Consider the following 26,909-nt stretch of genomic DNA (forward strand, 5'->3'; position numbering starts at 1 on the left):
CCGTTGGTTTCGATGAGCTCTGAAGTCTTCCAGCAGTCGCAGGCGGCCTGAGAAACGGCTCCCGGCGGGCGGTGCAGCCCTGCCCCCTGCTGCTGCCACAGTGAAGTTCAGGACAGGTGAGCCAGGCCAGGCAGGGAAGTAGTTCTGGACTCCGTAAGGGGTTATTGCTTTTGAAAAGTCGTTCTGAAATTGAGTTCTCTGCGATCTCCCCTTGTTACGGGTTGAATTGTGTCCCCTCAAAACTCCTATGTTGAAGTCCTAACCCCCAACACCACGGAATGTGGCCTTGTTTGGAAATAGTGCCATTGAGATGTCATTAGGTTAAGATGAGGTTATACTGGAATAGAATGGGCTTGTCACCAATATGACCAGTGTCCTTACAAAAAGGGGAAATCTGGACATAGACACACGCACAGAGGGAGAATGCCACGTGAGCGTGAAGGCAGAGGTGAGGGACGCATCTAGAAGCCAAGGGAAGCCAAGGATGGCCGCCAACCACCAGAAGCTGGGGGAGGCCGACCCTGCTGACACCTTGATCTCAGACTTCCGGCCTCCAGAACTGGGAAGACGACACACTTCTGTTGCTCAAGCCACTCAGTTTGTGTTACTTTGTTATGGCAGCCTTAGCAAACTAGAATATCTCCTGGCATTTCTGCCTTTTTAACTGAGTCCAGAGTCTTTGAAGTGATGCACTTAAAGTTGTAGGTGTCTCTTAGCTGTAAATTGGCAAATCTTGCCAGCTGTCCCCATTTCCGTTCTCTCCTTCTTCCTCAGCAAAATGACCTCTGAATTTTTTTTTTTTTTGGCTGCGCTGCACGGCTTGCAGGATTTTAGTTCCCCGACCAGGGATCGAACCTGGGCCCTGGCAGTGAAAGTGCCGAGTCCTAACCACTGGACCACCAGGGAATTCCCGACCTCTGAATTTTTACTGGGCACATGGCTGCTCAAAGTATAGCCTACTTCTCAGCAGCTGGGTGTGGCCTTTGGCCTAAGTTCTGGTCCCTGTGGTTTTAAGCAGCAATGATGTGCCACTCTGGGAAGGGTCCTCAAGGGGAGAGACATTCTTTTCCCCTTGCTCCTTCCCACTGGCAGAGCACAGACGTGATGGCTGGAGGGGAAGCAGGCCCCACTGGGCACTGAGCAGACACAGGCCCCGTCCTCACGATGCTCACCTGCCAGAGAACAGTCAAGTGTAGTCCTGGGCTCCACCTTTTAGGAAGAGCTTTGACAAACTATAATATATCTAGAATTATAACACAATGCTTGGGTCTCACCCCAGAGATTCTGATGTAACTGAATCCACCCCCGTGTGATGAGGGCAGGACATGACTGCAGAAGCCTGGGTCTGGGAGGACCAAGGAGCCACCGTGCCAGCCCTGGACCGGCTACATTCAGAAAAGAACATCAACGTAAGTCTTGTTTAGGCCATATTGTGGGTTTCTGTCCCTCAAGGATGAACATAATCCTAACTCATGTTAGAGCAGAAAGTTTTAAGACATGGTAAACAGCAGAGTTTTAAGATATGGTAAAATGCATTAACCACAAAAACACCCAAACATTACTACGTTCAAACATCCACCCTACTTTTTTAGGTATGGTGAGGCTCTTTAAAAATAGATAAGGGACTTCCGTGGTGGCGCAGTGGTTAAGAATCTGCCTGCCAATGCAGGGGACAAGGGTTCGATCCCTGGTCGAGGAAGATCCCACATGCCACGGAGCAACTAAGCCCGTGTGCCTAGAGCCTGTGCTCCGCAACAAGAGAAGCCACCGCAATGAGAAGCCCGCGCACCGCGACGAAGAATAGCCCCCGCTCGCCCCAACTAGAGAAAGCCCGCGCAGCAACGAAGACCCAACCCAGCCAAAAATAAATAAAAAATAAATTAAAAAAAAAATAGACAATAAAGTTAGGTCATTTGTAAGTTATCCGTATGAAAAAAATTTTAAATGCATTTGTGGACCAGAATCAACCAGAATGAGGTTATTAAAGCAACTGTGACAGTGTGTGGCCTGGGAGTCGCTTTGGAATAATGCTCTATCAAGTACTACTGAGGTTTGTAAGAACAGGCACATTTTACATCAAAATCACTTCCATCCAGAGGTTATAGTTTAATTTTTTAGACATTTTTCAAGCTTATTTGTTAGAAATTAAGAGTTCTCAAATTTCATGAAGGATATTTTCATTTTGAAAAGAATTTCCTAGACTTCCCTGGTGGCTCTGTGGTTAAGAATCCACCTGCCAATGCAGGGGACAGGGGTTCGAGCCCGGTCCGGGAAGAGCCCACGTGCTGCAGAGCAACTAAGCCCGTGCGCCACAACTACTGAGCCTGAGCTCTACAGCCCGTGAGCCACAACTACTGAGCCTGTGTGCCACAACTACTGAGGGGAGTTTGCTAGAGTCATATAGGGGGCAACTGGGGAAATTTTAATATGGACTGAATTATTAGATATTATGACATTGTTTATCTGTGTGCTAATGGCATTGTGGTTACACAGAATATCCCTATTATAAAAAAGCATGCTCGGGGACTTCCCTGGCAGGCTAGGGGTTAGGACTTCGTGCTTTCACTGCAGGGGGCATCGGTTTGATCCCTGGTCAGGGAACTAAGATCCCGCATGCTGCGTGGCGTGGGGGGGAAAAAAAAAAACATGCTCCAGTATTTAGGGGTGAAATATGTTTGCAACTTAGTTTCAAATGGTCATGAAAAAGTGTATTAGTCTAATCAGGGCACCATAACAAAATACCACAGACTGAGTGGCTTAAACAACAGAAATTTACTTCTCACAGTTCCGGAGGCTGAACATCCAAGATCGAGATGCTAGTTGATTCCATTTCCTGGCGAGAGCTCTCTCTGGCTTTCCAACCTGTGTCCTCACAGGTGGAGAGGGAGAACAAGCCTCTGGCAGCTCTTGTATAAGGGCACTAATCCCATCATGGGGACCCACCCTCATGACCTCATCTAAACCTATCACGTTCCAAAGGCCACATCTCCACCATCATGTTGGAGTTAGGGTCCCAGCATATGAATTTTAGGACACAGTCCAGTCATAGCAAAGTGTATACAGAGAGGAAGATAAAGCCTTTGTTAACAACCAGCAAAGGTACGGAAATGGTATATAAGGTTTTTTTAATTACTCTTCCAACTTTTCTATATGTATGAAATTGTTCAAAATAAAAAGTTGGAGGATTTTTGAAGCTGCTGGTGACATAAAGCCTGGGAAAAGCTGTCACATGAGCACCGTCTTCAAGAACATGAAGCGCTATCCCATGGGAGAGTTTTCCAGTGTTGCTCCAAGGACAGGGCTTGACCCATCGGTAGACAATATGAGGCCCATTTGGTCTCAATGTAAAGAACGTTCTGAAAGCCGGAGCTATCCGACAACAGAAATGCTGCTCAGTCAAGAACTCAGCTGCTTCTCCGTGGAAGTGTTCACGCAGAGCCTGGAGAATGGCAGGGGTGCTGAGCAGGGGCCTCCACAGCAGGCTGAAGGCCAGTGCAGCGACCAACTCTCCAAATGTGAGGCTACACAGGGACTTCCCTAGTGGTCCAGTGGTTAAGACTCCGTGCTCTCTATGCAGGGGGCCCGGGTTCAATCCCTGGTCGGGGAGCTAGATCCCTCATGCATGCTGCGACTAAGACCCGGCACAGCCAAATAAATAAATAAATATTTAAAACCAAAACAAAACAAAGAAACAAATGTGAGACTATACACACACACGTGCACCCGCAGCATACGACCTCTGACAAGTAGTCTTCCAGCACAGGTGTCTTTCCAGAGATCATCTGAGAGCAATGTGGAGGAAAGAGCTGTCGTAGTTTGGGTGTGCATCCGTGTTCACCTCGTGTCTCCCACAGGCAAAAATTACACATGAACTCAAAATTCATGCTATGCTCAGTGTCTCTAACGTATCAATCACCTTGGCACAAATCTGCATTCCAGCAGAACTGCCTGTGTGACCTAACCATGCCCTGGGTTTTGCGCTCACCACCCTCCCTCTCCAGCCCCAGCCCGAGTCCCCTCCTCTCCTCACTCCCTCCCAGCAAAGCTCTAACTGTTTCCTCCAAGTCAATCCTTCTTTTAAAGCAAAGGGTGTGGGTTACTAGTAGATCAAGACAAAGAAGTGCAAACAGGTGGTTTGTTTTCAGTTGCCAAACTGGTCACCTGGAAAGGGCTTACAGTCTAGACAAGGTAGTGAGCGGTGTGTCAGTTACCGTCAAGAAACACCAAGCCCTGCCGCTTCCAAGTGCCAACTCTATGAGCAGAAACACACTTCAACTTTATGATCAGGAAGAAATAATAAGCCCAGTATGCAAGATTTCCTCACCAACATCTGTCCAAAGACACACTCTTTCATACCAATCTTTATGTATTTATTCACACATTTGATAAAAATGTCACAGGAGTGAAATCATTACAATGACATAAGTAACTGTATAGACCAACCTCAAGTGCTGAGTCAAATTGCCAAAAAGCATATGGGCAACGCCCAGCCCCTTATCACATGTGCACTCACACCACTCGCCCACGCCACCCACGTCCCAACAATCACAGGCGCTAACTTCCAACATAACCGAGGGACTCTTCCTGGCCTGTCAGGTCCTGGGGATGAGGAGAGAGACACGATCAACGAAAAGAAGCTGGGACTGCCTGATGCATCTCCCTGCTCTGCCAACGACGCAGAGAACGCAAGACTTGAAACACCGGGGCAGGCATTTCCTTGGCACAGTACTTAGGCAACAGAAAGGTCGAGGGGCTTGAAGTTCGTCTCAGGTTTAGCTCCCCTTTCAACAACGCAAAAGGGTAGCGAGTGGGGGTGGGGAGCAACCTGGTCATTCAAATTCTAAGAAACAAGGGGAGGGAGGAGGATTTGAAAGCTGTTCCCGATTCTCCAGTCAGAATGCAGCACGACCATAAGCCAACTCAGCCAGGCCAAACTGACCCCATCTGGTTGTGACTTTATCTGAACAGCGCAGTTTGCTCTTATTTTAGCTTGGAAGAGGAGGAAAAGCTTTTCAGAGGCACAAGAGGGTCACATAAACCACATCCCCCTTTACATTAGCACTTGGGACAAGGTTCCATCTATCTGTTCACACAGCTTGTCTACAGCTCTGAGAGCTCCAAGGGAGGCGCCCAATGCCCACTCCTCTGCCTTTAGCCTTCCAGGATGGGCAAGTGCTCAGCATCCAGTCAAATCTGAAGTGTGAAAAACAGCGCCTCAATCAAAATGGTGTTTTCTATACAGTCAGACTATGGAAAAATCCTATTCAACTCCCCAATTCCCACTGTTTAACAGAGGTTAAAAAAAAAACAGAGCTAAGTGTAATGTGTCGAGCATCTCCACTGACCCCATCAAAAACACTGATGATACAGAGAGCCACTGTGTCCCAGTGTTCTTGGTAAACGGCCTGCGGGAGGAGGCAACGACCCAGATGAATACAGCACACGAATACAGAAGAACTGGTCAACTCAAAGGAAACTGCTCTGGGTAGAGGGAGTCAATGGGGTGTGAATGGGAGGCCAAGAGTGATATTTCTTGGTACAAACTTTATGTCCCTAAGGACAGGAGAAGGTGAGGACAAGGCACTTACACTGCCAAGCAACAGTTCACACCCACTCAACACCAGGACCGTGACCAAGGGCACTCCCCACGATCCCTCACTGAAGACGCAACCGTCCAGGTGGTCCAGCTGGAACTTCAGAACCGAAGGAAACCCAGAGTGCTGCAGAACCAAGGCTGAGAATGGAATGTGGGCAGAGGAAACCACGCAGAGGAAGCAAAAGATGTTGTCCCCTCTGGCCTGAGGTGAGAGGCTTGTTCCAGATTAGCTCAGCGAAACACCAAATTTCCAAATGCTTGGCCTGAGAATATGACGATGCCCCCTCGGATGCCTCCTCCTTCTGTTTTAATAAAGAGCAGTAGGGCTCTGAACAAGACCGGACACCAGTATTGAATTATCTTGCACTGGTGGTTACAGCGGACACCTTCAAATACACATCCTGTTTGTTCTGCAACAGAGTGAGTGATAAGACACGGAGACAGGGCTAGAAGCAGCCTGTCCCTGCTTATCTGAAAGTCCTTCAGGCGTACTCAATCCGGGCAGGGCCACAGCTACCCTCGCTCTTCCGCTCAGAAGATGGGGTGGCGGCCTTGGCTTCACTACCCACTTCCAGAGGCTTAGACGAGATATAGTCCTTTACTTTGATCTCCATGTTCTTGGCTTTCAGAGTGGCCATGTGCAGCTTCTCCAGGAAATCTGGCATGCCTGTTGGGAGAGAGGGAAATCTGGGTAGGCTGACACGCAAACCAACAGTAGGCTCAAAATTAGAAGGGCCTATTTCTTTCCTGGTAAGGAGCCAATGCCTCCTTATAGAGATCACAGACGGACTGACAGACAACCAAAACTTTTAGGGAGTGAAAACAACCCATGACCTCTGAGATCCTTTGAAAAGGGGTACTGATCAGGCCACATAAATCCCCAAAGGCTCTCTTATGTGATCAAAATATCATTTGTCAGTGGCACAGCGTAAATATCTGCCAATTTTGTTTAGAGAAATGTCAAACGGAAACACCTAATCTCCTCTCCATTCTCCCCCTGAGGTGTAAGAAACCGCCTACAGAGAACCAGAAGAAAGAAAATCACGTGAGGCTGCTTTTAAGGCAAGAGATTGGAAGGGAAAGATGCAGTCACAGCAGTGATGTGTAGCCTCCATTAAGTAAGAAGGGTGATGGCCCCTTTCTCCAGGTGACTGTCCTATAACCACATTTTCTACGCCAGATTTATGGCTTTCAACACTATCTAAGAAGAAAATTTTAAATGCATTAATGTACGTAGAATGTTCTTCAGCTTGCCTCTGGGCATAAGTTCCTTTTTGGGTCTCCAGAATTCTTACTTCTCCAAACTGCAGCTGGAGGCTTTACTACCTTCAAGGTAGTATTCAACAATGAACTCGGAAGGGCTCCAGTGAGACAAGTACTAATCTCCTTGAAGCCACCAAGAAGCTAGAGAAAAACAAAACGTTCAGCCCAGGTCCAGGCCCTGTACACAAGCGCCCACTCACCACTGGAAACCATCCAACTAACGCAGTAACGAGGAAACACTGTCTGGGGATTGTCACTGTACGTCAGCAAGTAGTCAAAGCCATTCTGGAAAAGAAAAACAGCAAAGATGAAGGTACCTGAACTATCCCCACAGCCTCCATATCCAGTACCACAGAATAACCAAGATCTGACTCTGAGGCGGAGAGTGGCAGTTTTTCACCGTGAGCAGAAAAGAGTGAACACTGAAGACCTGAGAGCTTACCATCTCATGAGGTTGGCCCCAGCTGGTGTCTGGGAACTTGGCTCCAGTCAACAGTTAAGTGCTAAGGGTGGCTCCCTGTGTCTCCTCTGTGCAAGCAATGCACTTCATACTGAGCACCTGCTTTCCTCCTGGGGGTCTGGGATTTTAGGACATGCTAGGCAGAGGGCGTTCATGTGACCAGCCCCCAGTACAAATCTTGGGCGCTGAGTCTCTACTGGGCTTCCCTGGGCAGAAACATCGCACGCCTGTTGCAGCTGGGAGAGGATGTGCTCCGTGGGCCCTCACGGGAGGGAGAGCATGGGGAGACTGCAGTGGGTTCCTCCAGACCCCGCCTATGTCTTCCCCTTTTGATCCAGCTGTGCATCTTTCCATCACTGTAATAAATCTCAGCCATGAGTAAAACTATAAGCTGAGTCCTGTGCATCCTTTTACTCGATCTTCGAATGGGGGGGTGGTCCTGAGGACCCCAACACATACCCCCAATGTTTAAATATCTTGATCTTTACCAAAATGATATGAACTCTACTACCATTACTGCTAACAGCAAACATGTAAACAGCACTTAACCACGTGTCAGGAACTGCTTCGACCCCTCACAACGATCCTATAATGTAGGCACCAACACCCCCCATTTTACAGATGAGGAACCTGAGCACAAAGAGGTTCAGGGACTTTGCCCAAGGTCACCCACATACTCAACGAGAGCCAAGATGAACCCAGAATTCAGACCACAGGGCCCATGCACCCATTCTCTCTGGCTCAACCTCTCATGGGTACAGTGAAGGACAGGGATTTAAGAGGTTTACAGGTGTCTCGATCCCAGGAGAGGTCTGAACCAATTATGTTCCACCCAAAGGGGTAAGAGATCACCCACTACCGCTTATATGGAAAAAAAAGAAGCCAGAACTGAAAACAGTGGTTACCTACAGGAAGAAGGAAGGAACTGGGTAGATGCAACAGGGATATAAGCAAATCACTCTATTTCTTATTTTACATATTTGACTTTGAAAACACAATTTTTTTTATTATTTAATAAAACAAAATTATATCTAAAAAGCAGTTACCTAAAAATCAAAAGTAGACAACAAGGAACCTAACTATGAACTGAGTTGATAGGAAAAACCACGAAGAGAGGACCTATTTCAAGTGACCTTAAAACTCAACATTTTGGGGACTTCCCTGGTGGTCCAGTGGTAAAGAATCCGCCTTACAATGCAGGGGATGTGGGTTTGGTCCCTGGTCAGGGAACTAAGATCTCACATGCCACAGGGCAACTAAGCCTGCGCACCACAACTAGGGAGCTAGCGCGCCTCAAACTAGAGAGTCTGCGTGCTGCAAAGTACAGAGCCCACATGCTCTGGACCCCACGTGCCACAACTAGAGAAGAGAAAAACCCACACACCATAACAAAAGATCCCGCATGCCGCAACGAAGATCCCACGTGCCACAACTAAGGCCCGATGCAGCCAAAAATAAATAAAATAAATCTTTAAAAAAAAAAAAGCCTCAACATTTTGCACAGTGCATACATATCCTAAAGACAAAAAGACATACACCCTACAGTCCTAAATTTTGAGTTAAAAGTACTAGTGTGCATTTAGGATGTATCCTTAAAACAAACAAACAAAATTTATTACTTAGTGCTACCTTCTGAAAAGGCCTAAAAACAATGAGTAGGCCCAGAGCCATGAGAACTCCTAGAAGCCAAACTGTGGTATTTAAATGACATTTCCTTAAAGGGAACCAGGGCTCCCAGAAGAAATGCTCATTTCCAGGTTTACACCTAAAACTATACAAGGTGAACCTTGAACATCTTATAACACCAGAAACCAGGCGAGTCCTGAGGTCAAGTCAAAAGGACTCCAGTCAGTAAGAAGAGGCTCCTAATGACCAAAAATGGGACAATTTGAACACCAATAAGAATAACTGGGAACAGACTAAAACCAACCAAGTATGTTTAAATTTGTGAGTTTCTAATGGTATTTCTTAAAAAAAAGCAAAAAGCTTTATCTTTGAAGGACTGCTAGCTGAAAGAACCAATTCATTATTTTAAAAACTAGTAAATGAAGGAAACAAATCAAGCATTTCTCTTACTTCCCTTTCCTCTGTGAACTATGGGAAACCAAACAGTTAATGAGGAAATTTTCCCTTAAAGTTATGTCACCTAATAAATGCAAATAAATGAAGAAAGAATGGAGGATTTACACAATATTTTGTTAACCTCTAATGAAATAGTGGATCTGAGCAATAATCATTAATCACTTCCAAATTCACAAAGAAAGGGACAATCAGACATTATTTCCTTCTAATAAAGTGGTCTTGCCCCAAACAACCTGAATCTGTTCAAGCCTCTAGATCTAAGTACGCATATACAGGAAACACAAGGGACAGAGAAACATGTTAAATGACACTATGGACACTACAGGAATATAACCAGCAAGATCCAGGACAAAGAACCTGCTTCTTCAATAAATACAATTGCAAGGGAAAAAAAGGAGGGAGGGACTTCCCTGGTGGTCCAGGGGTTAAGACTTCACCTTCCAATGCAGGGGGCCCGGCTTCGATCCCTGATCGGGAAAGTAGATCCCGCATGCATGCTGCAACTAAAGATCTCGCATACTGCAACAAAGGTCCCGCGTGCCGCAACTAAGACCCAGCGCAGCCAAAATAAATTAAAAAAAAAAAAAAAAGGAGGAAAAACTCAAGAGATAGATAGAAAGCTACAGACAGTATGAACCCATTTCAATGTCTGGATCTTACCTGAATCCTGATTCAAATAAACCAACTACAAAAAAAATACATGGACGATCAGGAAAATTTGAACACTACAGATATTTGATATTAGCGAATACGATACTATGTTTTCAAAAATCTCTTTTCTTTTTGAGATAAATACTGAAATTTCTATAGAAGAATTCTTCTTTGGTTCTTCTATAGCAAAACTAGAATCTGCTTCAAAATAATCAGGGGAGTGGGAAAGGGAACAGAAAGAGTACAGATAAAACAAGTTTGGCCATTGTTAGAGCTGGGGATGAATACAAAGGGTTCATTCAATATACTCTCTACTTCTTTATCTTTTGTCTACATCTCAAATTTTCCATAAAAACTAGGGAGTTCCCTGTTGCCTAGGAGTTAGGATTCCGGGCTTTCACTGTCATGGCCCGGGTTCAATCCCTGGTCAGGGAACTGAGATCCTGCAAGCCATGCGGCAGGGCCACAAAAAACAAACAAACAAACAAAAAACCTAACAAAACACCATACCTCGGCCCAAGGATCTACTTTCCATCTGGCAAACCCAAACTCAGCTGCCTGGTTTTTCAAGTACCCTCTGCACATGGTCAAGGTAATTACCACTCCTCCCTAAACTCTGCCCTCCTTTCCAAGCAGTGAGTCAGTCTCTCAACATCCACAGCTCATTCCTATCTTTGTCTTTGGTTGAATCGTGTCTTCTACCTCCAGGGTCCTTCCTGTTTTCCTCTATCCACAGTCTGAACCAACTCAAGTCTCACCTTTCTCTTAAGAGCTTGCCACGATATGCTAAAAGACTTACACAGATAATTCATACTGTTCCCCCACCCCAGCTGAAAGAAGTTATTTTTTGGGTGCAACACACTCTGCTAGGTGCCAAACTCTGCCTTAGCTGCAGGGTTTCTAAAGGCAGTAATGCTGGGACTCAAGTCACTTTTTTTCCAAATAGGAAATACACAGACAAGGTTCAAATTTCAAAAGCAACGTAAAGGGGCTTCCCTGGTGGCGCAGTGGTTGAGAGTCTGCCTGCCAGTGCAGGGGACACGGGTTCGAGCCCTGGTCTGGGAAGATCCCACATGCCGCGGAGCAACTGGGCCCGTGAGCCACAACTACTGAGCCTGCGCGTCTGGAGCCTGTGCTCCGCAACAAGAGAGGCCGCGACAGTGAGAGGCCCGCGCACTGCGATGAAGAGTGGCCCCCACTCGCCGCAACTAGAGAAAGCCCTCGCACAGAAACGAAGACCCAACATAGCCAAAAATTAATTAATTAATTAATTTTAAAAAAAAAGCAACGTAAAGGAAAAGAGTGAGGCACAATTCTAATTCCCACCATCCCCAGCCAGGCTCCCCTTCCTAAAAGCAGCTAGCTATCAACAGCAGCCTTCTTGTCTAGCTTCTAAAGCAAGAACTTTCAAAACATTTTTTAACTGTATTTACAACACACTGTAAATACTCCTTTTTACACTGTAACCAAGTTCTCTCTCACTCTCTCTCACACACACACTTGTACATACTTATGTAATCAAACAAAAGTTTCATGAAATATGCTTACACTCAGTTTCTATTCTATTTATTCCTTTTCTCTTTAAGCACTAAATTAATTTTGTCTTCCACTAGTGGGTAGCAATGCGTGGTTTGAAAAATACTGCTCTAGGGCTTCCCTGGTGGCGCAGTGGTTAAGAATCCGCCTGCCAGTGCAGGGGACACGGGTTCGAGCCCTGGTCCAGGAAGGTCCCACATGCCGCGGAGTAACTAAGCCCGTGAGCCACAACTACTGAGCCTGCGATCTAGAGCCCATGAGCCACAACTACTGAAGCCCGTGCGCCTAGAGCCTGTGCTCCGCAACAAGAGAAGCCACCGCAATGAGAAGCCCACACACCACACAAAGAGTAGCCCCCGCTCACAGGAACTAGAGAAAGCCCGCGTGCAGCAACAAAGACCCAACGCAGCCTAAATAAATAAATAAATAAAATAAAAATTTTTTTAAAGAAGGCAGAGAGCATTAGTCTCTCTCGTTTTACAGACAAGTAAAGAGGAGCCCAGAAAGGTGGTTAAGTGTTCTGCCCACTGTGGGGAAATTTTGATGGAAACGGTGCTAGCCTGGTTCCTCAGGAACACCGCTAATGACCGGTCGATGAGTCAGGGGCCATGGTCTTCTGCTAACTGTCCCTCAGGTAACGGGAGCCATGGGTCATCACTACATTGTCTCGGGAGGTCTCCCAGGTACACCACTCTACAGCGGGGGTCCCGAAGTGGGGTTCCCAGGCCAGCGGCAGCAGCCTCACCTGGGAACTTCTCAAAACATGCAAATTCTCTGGCCACAGCCCAGCACTGTTTTAACAAGCTCCAGCGGAGTCTGATGCAAGTCAAGTGTGAGAACCACTGCGCCCTCCCCAATTCAGATCAAAGGCATTCCTTGAGAAAATTCATAAGCCGCTAACACATCACCTCTCGGATGATGTAGAACTCACCTCATCAAATGACCTGTGGGGACGGATAACCATTTGGGATTCATAGGATCTGACCCTTACAAATTCCGGAGACTCCGGCACACTAGGGTGCTCCACGGCCCTGGGAGGGAGAGAAGTGAGGGCAACTCTGAGTAATGTCTACATACAGAACAGCATGGGAGCTAAAGTTAAGAGGAAAATCTAAAAGGTAGCCTCTAATTTTTTAAATACATCAGAAAAGTCACAAAGATGAATGAGTATAAACTAGGTACTAAAAACAGTGAGTTAAGTTGGTGATTCCTGGCTCACTAGGCTTTGTGTTGAGGAAGAGAGCATTTCTTTTTTTAATTATCAACATTAAGGAACTAAAGGATTAGTTTAATGAAAAGCTTGTATCCCTTCAATCCTCTGAGATAGTCACCAGCCCCAGCCCACTCACATTCTAGCTGGGATGCACAGGGCCCGGGCTTGACATAAGGCAAACTCCCACCACACATGTATGAATGAAGGACAAGCTAAAGGAACCCAGCAGGAGCCACCACACATACCGTGACACCAACACCATCACGTTGTTTTCCTCATCCACACTATACCGCCGAACATAAACATAATCCCGTGAGTACATTGGATACTAAAGAAAAGGAGGGGCAGGATTAGTGCTCTGCCTCACATGGACATGATAAAAGTAAAAGCAGAGGTGAAAATACTCACAGGAAAATGGGTTACCCAGTGAAGAACCTCAGAACCACTAACCACATCCCTCTCGATCACTTCCAGCTTGATCACCAGGGCGTCCCACTTTTTTCTATACTCTGTATCCAGCTGTGGAAACAGAACAGACCATGAAGACCCAAGAGATCCAAAACAAAGCTGCAGAAGACTTGTCCAGATGCTTGGGCCTCTGACCCAAGAATCTTCTTCTGAAACAGTGATCCGACCTAAAAGGCAGTGCCAAAGTGTCAAAGACACGGCTGTGTTTACTACAGACGAGTCTTTTAAAATCCCTTCCTGTAGGCCAATCCCATTACCTTGAAAATGAATCTTAACAAGAAAAAGACAAGTGTAAGAAAAAAATATTGTAATAGACATGTCTGGGGAAAATACAGTAGACAGTGATATAAATGTGTATGGGTGAAACAATTCTAAAAAGTTTTAAACAGCAAGTCCAAAAGTACGAGCAGACACCTCACAGAAATACAAGTTGCATATTTTTAAAAATTTGTAGCATCACTAGTAACTATGGAATTTCAAAGTAAGACATATATCATACATATCCAGACCAACAAAAACTCAATACAGATTGACAAAATTCAGTGCTTAGGGGAAAGCATGCACTTGCGTATTAGTAGTGTGTGTTATAACCATCAAACTCAAAGTCCAGTAAAACATGAAAACTCCAGGAAGGAAAAAAAATTTTTTTTTGTAGAACTCTGGGTGATCCCACCTCCCCTTTCATACACTTCCCCACAAGGAGGAGCAGAGTCTTTAAACACATACTCTTCATCTTTATCAAATAAACACCTTCACTGTAGATAAGTTCCAGATTGCTAAATCCTGACTGCATCTGTACTGAAGGAGAAAATGCCATAGAGGACATCGTTGGGCCAGTAGGTAAAACTGGAATACAAAGATTCTGTAAGTGCTGCATCAGTTAAATTTATACTGACTTTGCTAATGGTACCATGGCTAGCTAGGAGAATATGTCTAGTTTTAGGAAATATACACTGAAGCATTTTGGAATAAAGGGTATGTAAACTTACCTTTAAATTGTTTAAGAAAAAAAAAACTATAAAGCCGTATAAAATATATTCAAGCACTCAAATCCATTCCTCTATTTGATCTTCCCAACAGCCCTGTAAAGGGTAGAACTGGCCTCATCCCCACTGGACAAACAAATTATAAATCAAAGGTTTACCCAGAGGTCATTTGACGTGAAATGAGGGGTACAGAAATAGATAGATGGATTGAAGCCAATGTCTTCTGAGTCAGAGAAATTACTCATGTGGACGATGGCAAGTGGACTTCTAGGCTTAGTGGCTCCAAATCTGGGAAGAAAAATGTACTCACCTGAACATTGAAGAACTGCCGAGGTGTCACATCTGTGTAGGTTCCAAAAACTAGAATGACAGGAAAGAATAAGGGATGTTTGCCACACTCTCGTCACTTAACTGCATTTCAGTTGTAGAGTACTGACTGACACATCTTAAAGGCAGATTCAGAAACTAGAAGTCATATTGGGGCGGCAAAGACAAAGGCAACCTATAGCAAAGTGTAGCAAAGACATGGAGACCCTTGTCATCTGGGAGAGGAAAAACAACAAACAGGGCAATTTTCCCAAGAAACCACCAGAACGGAAGAGTTTAGAGAGCACAGGAACACAGTGCTGTGCACCTGCCAGCATGAACACCCTTGCCAGCAGCCAAGCTGGGCTCACCTCTGTACTGGTAAAGGGGGGTGCCTGTAATGGGGCGCCGCCACAGCTTGAAGTGTTTCTTATCCATCACCATTTCCCACGGTTGCTCTTTGCCTCCTGAATCTTCATCTCTTTCTGTTTGGGATTTTGGTTCTGGAGGGTGGTGGTCAACTCCAGAGCCCCGAAACATACTTGACATTTCCTCCAACCGTTTCATCTCATCAATGGATCTGGAGAGAAAAACAACAGGCGTGGTGCAATGGTTGGAGTCTGCCCTGTGAAATGCAATGGCCACACAAAGACTTGTACAGAACGGTGTGGCTTTAAAACAGTATAAAGTGTAGGGAATAAAAATATGAGTTCCTGAGTTTGAATTCCAGTCCAGTATTCATCAACTAGAATATTAAACAACTTAACCAATCCCTATTTCTTAATCTGTAAAATGGGGATAATAATAGTACCTACATCCAAGGTTGATTATAAAAATTAAATAAATTTACCTCTAAAGTGCTTAACGCCAGGCATATAATTAGCCCTCAAATGTTAACTGTTATAATTTATGACTATGAAATGTCATTTGATACCTTTTGTCCATTTTTTATTGGGTTGTCTTCCTATCATATTATAAGAGTATTTATATATTTTTCCTCCTTCTTTTAAAGAGATAGTTCACGTAAGAGTCATCCTTTTACTGTATACAAATCAGTGCTTTTTCGGATAGTCCCAAGGTTGTACAACCACCACCACTAATTCCAGAGCATTGTCATCATCTCCAAAAGAAACCTATACTCATCAGCAGTTAACTCCTCATAGCCCCTGACAACTACTAATCTACTTTCTGTCTCTATGAGCTTGCCTATCTGGAAATTTCATATAAATGGAATCTTACAAAATATGGTCTCTTGGATCTGGCTTTTTTCACTTAGCATATTTACAAGGTTCATTCACGCTGTACTTTATTCCTTTTATGACTGAATAATATTCCATTGTATGGATATATCACATTTTGTCTGTCCATTCATCAGGTGATGGACATTTAGGTGGTTTCTACTTTATGGCTATTATGAATAACACTGCTATTAATATTTGCATACAACTTTTGTATAGACATAAGCTTTCAGTTTTCTTGGGTAGATTCCTAGGAGTGGACTTGCTGGGTCATGGAAACTCTGTTTAACTTTTTAAGGAAGTGCCAAATTATTTTCTGAAGCAGCTGTTCCATTTCTATATTCACACCAACAATGTGTGAGGGTTCCAACTGCTTCACATCCTTGCCAACACTTGTTATCATCCCATCTTTTTGATTCCAGCAATCCTAGTGGGTGTGAAGTGGTATCCCATTGTGTTCTTCCATTTGTATTCCCCTAATAATGACTATTGACATTGAGCGTATTTTTATGTGCTTATGGGCCATTTGTGTATCTTCTTTGGAGAAAGATCTACTGAAATCTTTGTTTTAAACAGTCTTTTTACTGTCAAATTTTAAGAGTTCTTTATATATTCTGAATACTAGTCTCTTATCAAATACACAATTTATAAATATTTTCTCGACTCTGTGGGTCGTCCTTCCACTTTCTTGATAGTAACCTTTGATGCACAGAAGTTTTCAATTTTTTACTCTGGCCGCACCGCGCGGCATGTGGGATCTTAGTTCCCCGACCAGGGATCGAACCTGCATCCCCTGCACTGGAAGCACGGAGTCTTAACCACTGGGCCACCAGGGAAGTCCCCATAAGTCTTCAATTTTGATGAAGTTAATCTATTTTTTCTTTGATTGTTCAATTTTTTGGTGTTATATCTAAGAAACCAGTGCCTAATCCAGTATCATAAGAACTTATGCCTATGCCTTCTTTTAAGAGTTTTAGGTTACATTTAGGTCTTTGGTCCATTTTAACTTTTGTGTATGGTTTGAGGTAAGGGTGTAAATTCACTATTTTGCATATGCACCTCCAGTTGTCCCAGCACCATTTGCTGAAGACTATTCTTTCCCCATTGAATTGTGTTGCCACTTTTGTTGAAAATCAAATTGACCATAAAGCTAAGAGTTTATTTCTAAACTCTAAATTTTATTCCTACAATTTATATATCTATCCTTATGCCAGTACCATTATCATCTTAATTACTGTAGCTTTGTAGTGAGTTCTAAAATTGGGAAGGGTGAGTCCTTCAACTCTGTCCTTCTTTTTCAAGATTGTTTTGACTATTCTGGGTCTTTCATTTCCATATAAGTATCCTAATGAATCCACAGGAACTTACTGGAGTTAATAAAGGAGTTCAGCAAGCTTGCAGGATATAAGATCAATTTACAAAAATCGTATTTCTATACAGTAGCAATGAACAATCTGAAAATAAAATTGAGAAAACAATTCTATTTACCATAGCATCAAAAAGAATAAAATAATAATGAATAAATTTAACAAAAGAAGTGAAAGATACACTAAAAACTACCAAAAGATCATTGAAAGAAATTTTAAAAGACATAAATGGAAAGATATACTGTGTTCATGGGTTGAAGGTCTTGATATTGTTGAGATGGCAAAACTACCCAAAGTGATCTATAAATTCAACATAATTTCTATCAAAATCATAGGCTATTTTGTGGAAACTGACCAGCTGATCCCTAGGTAAACAACAAGGACCTACTGTATAGCACCAGAACTATACTCAATATCTTGTAATAACCTGTAATGGGAAAGAATCTGAAAAAGAATAACACACTACTGTATATAAAACAGGTAAACAACAAGGACCTACGGCATATAATCCTTTTTATATGTTGCTGAATTCAGTTTGTTAGTATTTTGTTCAGAACGGCATAAAGCTTTGAAACATTCAAAACAATACCATATGTCAAACTATGTGTCATTATATATCATTTAGGGATGTATACATATGTATAAAGACACAGATGGTAATGAAATATAATATATTGGGATAATCTGGGGGACAGAGGATATTTCCATTGGAAAAGGGTCCAGAGGAGGCTTTAATTGTATTTACAATATTTTAGTTCTTAAATATAACTGTATTTGTAACATTCATGTTTTTCTTTAAACCTTTTTATATATCTGAAACATTTAAAAAAAATTTTTTTAAACATGGTTTGTTTTCCCCTTAACCTGGTAGGATGAATTGGGAGATTGGGATTGACATATATACACTAATATGTATAAAATAGATAACTAATAAGAATCTGCTGTATGAAAAATAAATAAAATAAAATTCAAAAATTAAAAAAAAAAGATGTGGTACATATATACAATGGAGTATTACTCAGCCATAAAAAAGGATGAAATAATGCCATCTGCAGCAACATGGATGGACCTAGAGATTGTCATACTGAGTGAAGTAAGTCAGACACAGATAAATATGATATCGCTTATATGTGGAATCTAAAAAAATGGTACAAGTGAACTTATTTACAAAACAGAAATAGAGTCACAGATGTAAAAAACAAACTTACGGTTGCCAAGGGGGAAAGGTGGTGGGGAGGGATAAACTGGGAGACTGGGAATGACATATACACACTACTATATATAAAATAGATAACTAATAAGAACCTACTGTATAACACAGGGAACTCTACTCAATACTCTGTAATGACTTATATGGGAAAAGAATCTAAAAAATGAGTGGATATATGTATATGTATAACTGATTTCACTTTGCTGTACAGCAGAAACTAACACAACATTGTAAATCAACTATACTCCAATAAAAATGTTTTAAAAAAGCAAAAAACCAAAAAAAACATGGTTTGTTTTCCCCGTAACGTTTTTTTTTTTTTTTTTTTTTTGGCTGCATTGGGTCTTCATTGCTGTGCGTGGGCTTTCTCTAGTTGTGGCGAGTGGGGGGTACTCTTCGTTGTGGTGCGCGGGCTTCTCATTGCAGTGGCTTCTCTTGTTGCGGAGCACAGGCTCTAGGTGCACAGGCTTCGGTAGTTGTGGAGAGCAGGCTTCAGTAGTTGTGGCTTGCGGGCTCTAGAGCGCAGGCTCAGTAGTTGTAGCGCACAGGCTTAGTTGCTCTGCAGCATGTGGGATCCTCCCAGACCAGGACTCGAACCCGTGTCCCCTGCACTGGCAGGCGGATTCTTAACCACTGCGCCACCAGGGAAGTCCCTCCCCTTAACCTTTAAATAGCAGTTAGGAAAGCAAGATTGCTGGCTGACTATGTCACTTCTGCAATTCAAGACTGAAGACACCGGGCTTCCCTGGTGGCGCAGTGGTTGAGAATCTGCCTGCTAATGCAGGGGACACGGGTTTGAGCCCTGGTCTGGGAAGATCCCACAGGCCGTGGAGCAGCTGGGCCCGTGAGCCACAATTACTGAGCCTGCGTGTCTGGAGCCTGTGCTCCGCAACAAGAGAGGCCGTGATAGTGAGAGGCCCGCGCACCGCGATGAAGAGTGGCCCCCGCTTGCCGCAACTAGAGAAAGCCCTCGCACAGAAACGAAGACCCAACACAGCCATAAATAAATAAAAATAAAAATTAAAAAAAAAAAGAACAGCCTCAAGAGAAAGAAATGCCACAAATTGAACAATGTTGCCTTTAAAAAAAAAAAAAAAAGACTGAAGACACCACCTACTGATACATTCTGTCTGAAAGGCCCTTTCATGCCTTTTTAACCTTCAAAAACCCCACAAGGGTCAAGGTTAACTCCCAGGCAGTTAACCATATACATTTACTTTTATTCCTCTACAGAAACATATCACACAATATTATAATTAATCTATCTTTATATCTGTCGCCCTTACTAAACTATGAATTCCCTAAAGGCCCAGAATCAGTCTTTTTCATATTTTTATGTCCAGCTCCTAGCAAGTACCTGGTAAACATTACATGCTCAACAAATGTTCACAGTATAAACTGAGTAAATATGGAAGTAGGCCTTAATAATTCAAATTCGTATTAAAAGATTAACACATTGCTTTAAAAGCCAAAAATTCAAAGTTATACTGGCAACCCAAGATTAAAAGTTTAGAGCAATCTAAAGCAATGGTGAGTGTAGAGATCTGTGTTCCAGTCCTGGCTCTGCCAACTAGCGGTGTGACCTTACACAAGTCATTTTAACTGCAAAGCCTCCCTTGTTCCACCTGTAAAGTGAGGACATTATTTCTTGAAGGTTTCTATTAGCTCTAAAATTCCAATTCTCTGAATTTTAAACTTCAGAATTAAATGAAAATATTTATATACAGGGACATTTGCTGTTTCCACTGCCTGAAATCTTTTCCTATTTGAAGAGAATTCCCAAATAGGTGAGATGCAGCCCCCATCTCAACCCCTAGCAGTTAGCACATGGCTCCTAATTTAAGTGAGGTTAATCAGAGACTTCTGGTAGAGGCTTTGAATCTTGAGGAAATAATACAAGGCACAGGACCTTTTAGATTTTCTCAGTGATCTTGAGGCAGTTGAGAATCCAGCAGTGCAACAGATCTACAGGAAACAATACCAGCAACACTGCCCAAAGAAGAGCATTCCTGTACCAGTAGCAGGCCTCGGCTGTTCTCTTGGCCAACCTGTACTGTGGCCTTCTTGTCAACACTCTGAATGACCTAACACCTTTTTGGCTTAAGTTAACCAATATCAGTTTCTTTGTTTGCAACCAATAACCCTAGCCAGTACAATTTATACTGATGTTCTGATGAAAAATGTTTAACCATTTTTTTTTAAAGTTTCAGTTTGAATTAACATTGCAGAACAGGATTGACTGCTACCATTGCAAAAACCATACAGAAATAGGGAAGGAAATTTAGAGTAGGCAATAAGATCTTGCAGAGGAGAAAGTCAAGTCAAGTCACAGCTTTGCTCCGAGAACAACAATGCAGGCATCACGTGGAACCAATCATGGCACTTTTGAGGACTAGTAAAGCACCCTTCAATAAAAATTAAGCTGGACTTTTGAATGTCCTTATCACATAATGAAGAGGGATAGGAATGTCTTATGAAAAACACATCAGAGGCTCATAAAATTATATAGTAATATGGTTCTAAGAAAATTAAACTATATGACTACAGGCAATATTTTTAACGGCCTTCTAAGACTCAAGGTGGTACAGAGCTTCTGACCCACTGCTTAATCAGCCTCTCCTATAGGATTAAAGGTCACTGGGTGGCCTTGATTAAACATGAGACTAAGTCCCTAGGGAGGACAGCAATGTCTTGTGAAGGTATGACATTCATTCTTTGAATAGCACAACGTGAATGCTAGAGTAAGACTGCATCATGGAAATGTCAATGATCGTTATGTCCCAGGTTCGGGAATCTCAGAAGGGTCTCAACTTCTGTTGACATGACAGACATCATTAGCACACAGGTGCACAATCACTATCATAGATGTAGAGGAAGGAGAAACCTCTCACCGTGTTATCTCGTTAGCCTGCTGTGCCAAACCTTATTTGGAAGGGACGGGTGTCTAAACCTTGGTATCTAAGAGACTTAAGTAATAAGAAGGGAGGAAAGAAGGACAAAAAAGATTATTCCCAAGATAGTAACAGAAGCAGCAGATTAGTAAGAGGATCAAAGAAAGAAAGTCAATGCTTTCCTTTCTTCAAAACTAAAATCATTTCAACATTTGAGAAAGGCTAGACTGAGAGCCATGGAAATTGAGGGCATAAAACCATGAAAACAGAAATATAAGTATAATCATATTTGGCTCATCTATAGGGGGTCCTGCCCTAAGTGGAGAGATTGATATAAGGCTCCTAAAATGACTCAAATGAAGCTATTCCTGTAATTGGTAATTTCAGTAAGACGCTGCCTTGTTTCAATGATCCCCTCTCAAATTCCCAATTATTGTCAAAGTTAGAGACCTTGAAGTACAACTGTCATGGGACATACCTAAAAGACATCAATTAGGTCATTGCAATTCTGAGCGTAGTTCTGATTATCTAAGAAGGTATAACAGTAAAAACATCCTTAAGTGACAGTGGCAAAAAAAAATTTTTTTTTAATTCCTTTAAGCCAAAAGGACTTTTTGTTGATCATTTATCTAGTTAACAGCACACTGAAAAGTTAAAGACCAAAATGGGAAAATGGCTAATTTTCTTTATGAAACTTTACTGTCACTTATTTACTCAAATTTCTAGAGCAATGAACTGTAACTTTTTTAAAAAAGAGGAGGGAGATTAATGGAACATTTTCCCCTAGGCTTTCATATTTCTTAACTTCCTTCTCCTTTTTGTTCCTGTAATTTTTCTTTATGTTCCAAAGCAATAAAAACTTACTACTGGGACTTCCCTGGTGGCACAGTGGTTAAGAATCTGCCTGCCAATGCAGGGGACATGGGTTCGAGCCCTGGTCCGGGAAGATCCCACATGCCGTGGAGCAACTAAGCCCGTGTGCCACAACTACTGAGCCTGCGCTCTAGAGCCCGCGAGCCACAACTACTGAGCCCACGTGCCACAACTACTGAAGCCCACGTGCCTAGAGCCCATGCTCCACAACAAGAGAAGCCACCGCAATGACAAGGCTGCGCACACCACAAGGAAGAGTAGCCCCCTGCTCGCCACAACTAGAAAGCCCACGTACAGCAACAAAGACCCAACGCAGCCAAAAAATAATTAATTAATTAATTAATTATTTATTTTAAAAAACTTACTACTGTATTTTCCCATAAGATTTGACCTGAGCTCACAGAATGCCAGCTAGCACCAAAAATAATGATTAAAAGTTATTTTGTCTGATCATTTAATTAAAGCCTATCAGGTAATAACACTAGATTAAGCATTAAAAGACCTGATTTCTACACCTGGCCTATCAGTGAGTCAGTCACTTTGTACAAGTTACTTCTTTTCTCTAATTTTCTTGCTGATTCTCGATTAATGAGTTCCTATTTGTTGAGATGTTCTTAAGCACAAGAGAATAGAAAGCAAGGATTTTTCTTTGTCCTTCTGAACAGAAACTCTACTAACATAAGAAAAAACACACACCACTTTAAGGCACACATTCAAAGAGACATCCTCACACCCCATCACTGTTTGACCAAGACAGCAATATCTGAATTAGTCTGTACCAGGACAAGTTGGTACAGAAACAGCACAGAAGAGCCAAAGGCTGTGATTTAGGGGCCATGGGACAATCATGCTCTTCTTCCGTTAACAATGAAAGAAATGCACATGTCCCGAGGCACACTCAACTGTGCCCCATTATGGAAGCTACCCAAAATCATCTCACTAGAACAAACAAAATCTAAGATCCTCTAAGCTAGCTATGACAACCTCAGCGCCCTTTAAAGCAAACAGAATACTTAAACACCAAGCCAAAAAAACTTAACCTATACCCAGAATATCTTATTCAATAAAATACTGGGAATTCCCTGGCGGTCCAGTGGTTAGGACTCCATGCTTTCACTGCCGAGGGCACGGGTTCGATCCCTGGTCAGGAAACTGAGATCCAGCAAGCCGCGCACGGTGCGCACCCCCCACAAAATTAATTAATTAATTAAAAATAAAATATAAACATGACAAGCTATGACAACAGACCTATGAAATCACTGTACAAGCAAGATACAGTTGACAGCATATTATTTGCCTCCCTATCAGTATAACATTTTTAAAAATCCTCAGAATGGACTTGATCAAATTTTAAGTATATGACTGAATTCAAGCATGAACTGGACATGCCGTGTTAAATGAGGGCCTTTACTGGAACAGCTCTGGAGAGGGTCAAAAAGGACACCTTAAGTGTTCTTACTGGCCTTCCTCTAAGCTCCTGAAATTCCCAAATGGGTTATCGCAGATTACCTCTTTAGGAGTTGGATTAGAACCAAGTGCTTCAACTGTCTGATTTCTTTCTGCCACAGTGGGTAATGACTACGGACTCAAGTGTTTACCACATCTCCTATTGTTTTTTCCCCTCTAGCTCCTGCAAACGGGAGACCTGCTAAACAGAGGCTCTAGGGCATATGGTCGATAAAAATACATGGAGAAAGACAAAGAACGACATCTGTCACCTAGGCCCCAACGTTATTCAACTCCCACCCCCAAAACATCTTCCCTCTCTTTGGCACCCAGGGGCCCTTTCCTGGTCTTTCTCCTCTTCCCCAAACAGATCCAACTGGGAATTTTCCCCTCAAACTTCACCATCGTGGAACATGGGTATTTCATCGTCAAATACAGAATGAAAAGTCAAACAGTTAATTGGTAATTTCTCAATTTAAAAGTTTCCTTGCCATACATTCTTTTATTTCTCACACCTGAGGACACCATTAGACCAAATGGACAAAGTAGCAAAAGAACACTAACAGAAACTAGGCAAACCACCTATCATGCTTCGATATCTTAACTTTTTTGTGAATAAGGTTGTTCGTGGTTATGATTTTAAATTGCATTTGTAAAACAGTCATCTTTCCTGCTAGGAAAAGTATTACCAGCTCTTAAGATACACTTGTATTTAACCACAACGCACAATGTTACACTAATAGCTGCCTGCCATCTGGGTGCTACACTTCCATACAGGTCATAGTGCTAACTTTACTGAAATACTTCCATTTTTAACCTAACCAAAAATGTGGAATAACAGAAGAAATAGCTACAACAAATAGACTTGTGTGGAATTTATCTGGTGTAGGACACTATCCTAGGTTCTTGCAATCAGTTTCAGAGTTTAGGGGGCAGAGTATGTGTGTGGAGAGAGAACACAGTTTAAGAATATCTGTTAAAAAGAAAATACAGCGACAACGTAAAGCAAGACCCAAATCAAGGTTTCCCCATGATATTACGTGAAAACCGTAAGGGCTCAGTTTAGAACCACAGGTTAACAAATTTAATCAATGGTACAGCACTTTTTTCACACAGAGGTTTTTGATGATGACAGCGTGATTTCAAAACCTAATAAAACAGTACTCCCAGAGTTCTAGTGGAAGTAGCAAAAAACTGACCTAATTCTTCCAGGTTAAAATGTCTGGGCTACTGGTTTGTCCCAGGAGGGCAAAATCGCTTCCAGCCTCCTAATTCTGCCATGAGTCACAATGACAAGAGCTCTCCTGGCATTTCTCACGAAATCCCATTTGGAATGAAGTGATTTTGTAAATTGCACAAGTATACCCTCACATCAAGTTTAAAACCTGTCTGGAACTTGCCCCTTTCTGGATATGTTAAAGATTACGTGAACAATGGCCTACTTCAATACCCATTTTCCACAATGCTATTTCTTTAGTGACATGCGCCCCAAAGTCTCCCTCCTCCACTAACCTACACTGCCATTTATTTCTAACTCGACAAATCAAGTTAACACACAGAGGCAATGAAGAAACGTGCTTTGCTAAGATAGGATCAAGCTACTTGCATCGTCACTTCCAGTACCACCGGGTCAACGGGAGACACTGACGGCCAAGGCAGGCCCCAGGGTTCAACATTCCCACCTCCCCACCCCACCGCCCCCACCCCAGGGAACAGGCGCGACCTCGCCGCCGAGCCCACCTCTGCAACTCCTCCTCCTGGATCCTCTCCTCGTCCCACGCGAACACGCCGGCGAGCGCCGCCATCAAGGCAGAGGCATGGCCCGGGCGTCCGCGCAGCCGGCGCCAGAGGCGACCAAGGAGGATGCGGCGCGAGCTCTCCGAGTAGAGGCGGCCGTAGAGCTGCGCGATCTGCTGCGCCCGCCGCACGCGCAGGCCCGTCACGAAGCGGCACTGATTGGCCAGCAGGGCGAGCAGGCCCCCGCCCCGCGCCCCCGCGCGCCCGGTCGCCGCCGCGCCCACCAGCAGCCAGGCGGCCAGGCCGACCGGCGGCCTCCGGGGGAACATGCCGCCCGTGCGCCCCGCCGGGCCCAGGTGCTCTCTGCACCCGCCGCGTGCCCGGAGGCGAGCGAAGCCTCGCTCAATGGGCGAAAGGAACGAGCCCGGGAGGGCGCAGGCGACCTCCTGCCGAGCCCCCCTAGTTGGTCGGCCCCGAAGTCGTCTGACGCTCTAACAGGTCCTTCATCTCTCGGCAGCAACCGCTGAGGAAGTCTCCTTCAGGGAAGAGAGGCGGACATGGCACCGGCCGCGGGGGGCGGGCCCGCGACCGCTGCAGGAGGTGCTCCGCGGTTCCGGCCGGACAGCCCTGTCGGCCCCCTGCCTCCTCGGCGTCCTCAGGCCGGCGCCAGGGGCCTTGGTACAGAGCGCGCGGGAAGCGGCGAGGCTGGCCGCGAGGTCCCCAGCGTTCCGCGTCCGCCACATGCGCTGCCAGCTTGCAACCTACTCCGGTCTCTGCCGCCCGGCCCTGATTGGGCGCGGCCCGGACTCCCGGTGCTGATTGGCGGTGCCAAGTGCCCGTCACCGCCCCTTCGAGCGGCGCGCCGGGACCTCTAGCTAGCAAGGTAGGTGGTGCGGCGGCCAGAGCTAGTCAAGGGCGCCTGGGAGATTGGCCGGCGGACCTAGCCGACGCCGCCATCTTCCGGCCCCCCCGACCCCGACCCCGCCCCGTGAGGGGGCACGGCCAGGTGCCTGTTAGACCTCTGCGCGGTGCTCGCTCAGTTGTTCTGAGAGGCCTGCGACCGTCGTCTGGTTCACTGATTTGAGACTAGGGTGGGATGGGGTCTCGGCACTGCGTCTGCGGGACGCTAGGAGTGTCCAGTTTGGGGAGTCGGGGGCGGGACGGTGTAGACGCCTTTGGTGAGTGGAGACCCTGCCGAGGCCTGGCGGCCGCTGCCCTCAAAACCTTCCTCGGCCTCCCCGCTGGCTCTCCCGCAAGCGCCCGGCGCGCCGAGACCACCTCCGAGGCTCGGAGCCTGAGCACTCGTGCTGTCTCTGTGAAGCCTCGACGCGAGAGTGGGCCGGTGTGGCATCCTTAGAGCCCAGGACACTTTCCAGGGAGCTCCGTGGGCAGGTGACCCGTCGCAGTCTGGAAATGCGGTAGCCCTTTGGTTAAGGGGACAGCAGAATGGAGTTGCTTGGGGCAGATGCCCTTGGTCATGTAGTGGCTGTCCTTCTCTCTTTGACCCAAAGGTGGCAGCTTGAGAAGGTAAACAGGTTTCCTAAAACCTACTTTGCACCACCCATGAACAACCTGGCCAAATGATG

General features: G+C 44.4%; 1 protein-coding gene and 1 non-coding gene across 2 annotated transcripts; both read right to left on the bottom strand.

Moving 5' to 3' along the window:
• Positions 1–834: 834 nt before the first annotated feature.
• TRNAE-UUC (transfer RNA glutamic acid (anticodon UUC)) lies at positions 835–906 on the bottom strand. Its single transcript has one exon. It is a non-coding gene; the product is annotated as a tRNA-Glu (tRNA).
• A 3,418-nt stretch (positions 907–4,324) lies between these two features.
• STARD7 (StAR related lipid transfer domain containing 7) lies at positions 4,325–25,669 on the bottom strand. Its single transcript, XM_061168804.1, has 8 exons — positions 25,327–25,669; positions 14,933–15,141; positions 14,566–14,615; positions 13,210–13,320; positions 13,047–13,129; positions 12,520–12,619; positions 7,060–7,144; positions 4,325–6,263 (listed from the first exon to the last, which is right to left on the bottom strand). The coding sequence occupies exons 1-8, from the start codon at positions 25,650–25,652 to the stop codon at positions 6,079–6,081; spliced, it is 1,149 nt and encodes a 382-aa protein (XP_061024787.1). The 5' UTR covers positions 25,653–25,669; the 3' UTR covers positions 4,325–6,078.
• Between the last annotated feature and the right edge of the window lie 1,240 nt (positions 25,670–26,909).

The sequence above is a fragment of the Eubalaena glacialis genome, chromosome 14, assembly GCF_028564815.1.
Source record: "Eubalaena glacialis isolate mEubGla1 chromosome 14, mEubGla1.1.hap2.+ XY, whole genome shotgun sequence".
Lineage (NCBI taxonomy): Eukaryota > Metazoa > Chordata > Mammalia > Artiodactyla > Balaenidae > Eubalaena > Eubalaena glacialis.

What these genes read in the sequence shown, in the direction of transcription:
- STARD7 (XM_061168804.1), bottom strand. Translation starts at nt 25,652, where the DNA reads ATGTTCCCCCGGAGGCCGCCGGTCGGCCTGGCCGCCTGGCTGCTGGTG. An exon ending in ACTGGGTAACCCATTTTCCT is followed by an intron (nt 13,130 to 13,209) that starts GTGAGTATTTTC and finishes CCTTTTCTTTAG; the next exon opens with TATCCAATGTACTCACGGGA. An exon ending in CCCACAGGTCATTTGATGAG is followed by an intron (nt 7,145 to 12,519) that starts GTGAGTTCTACA and finishes TTTCTTTTCCAG; the next exon opens with AATGGCTTTGACTACTTGCT.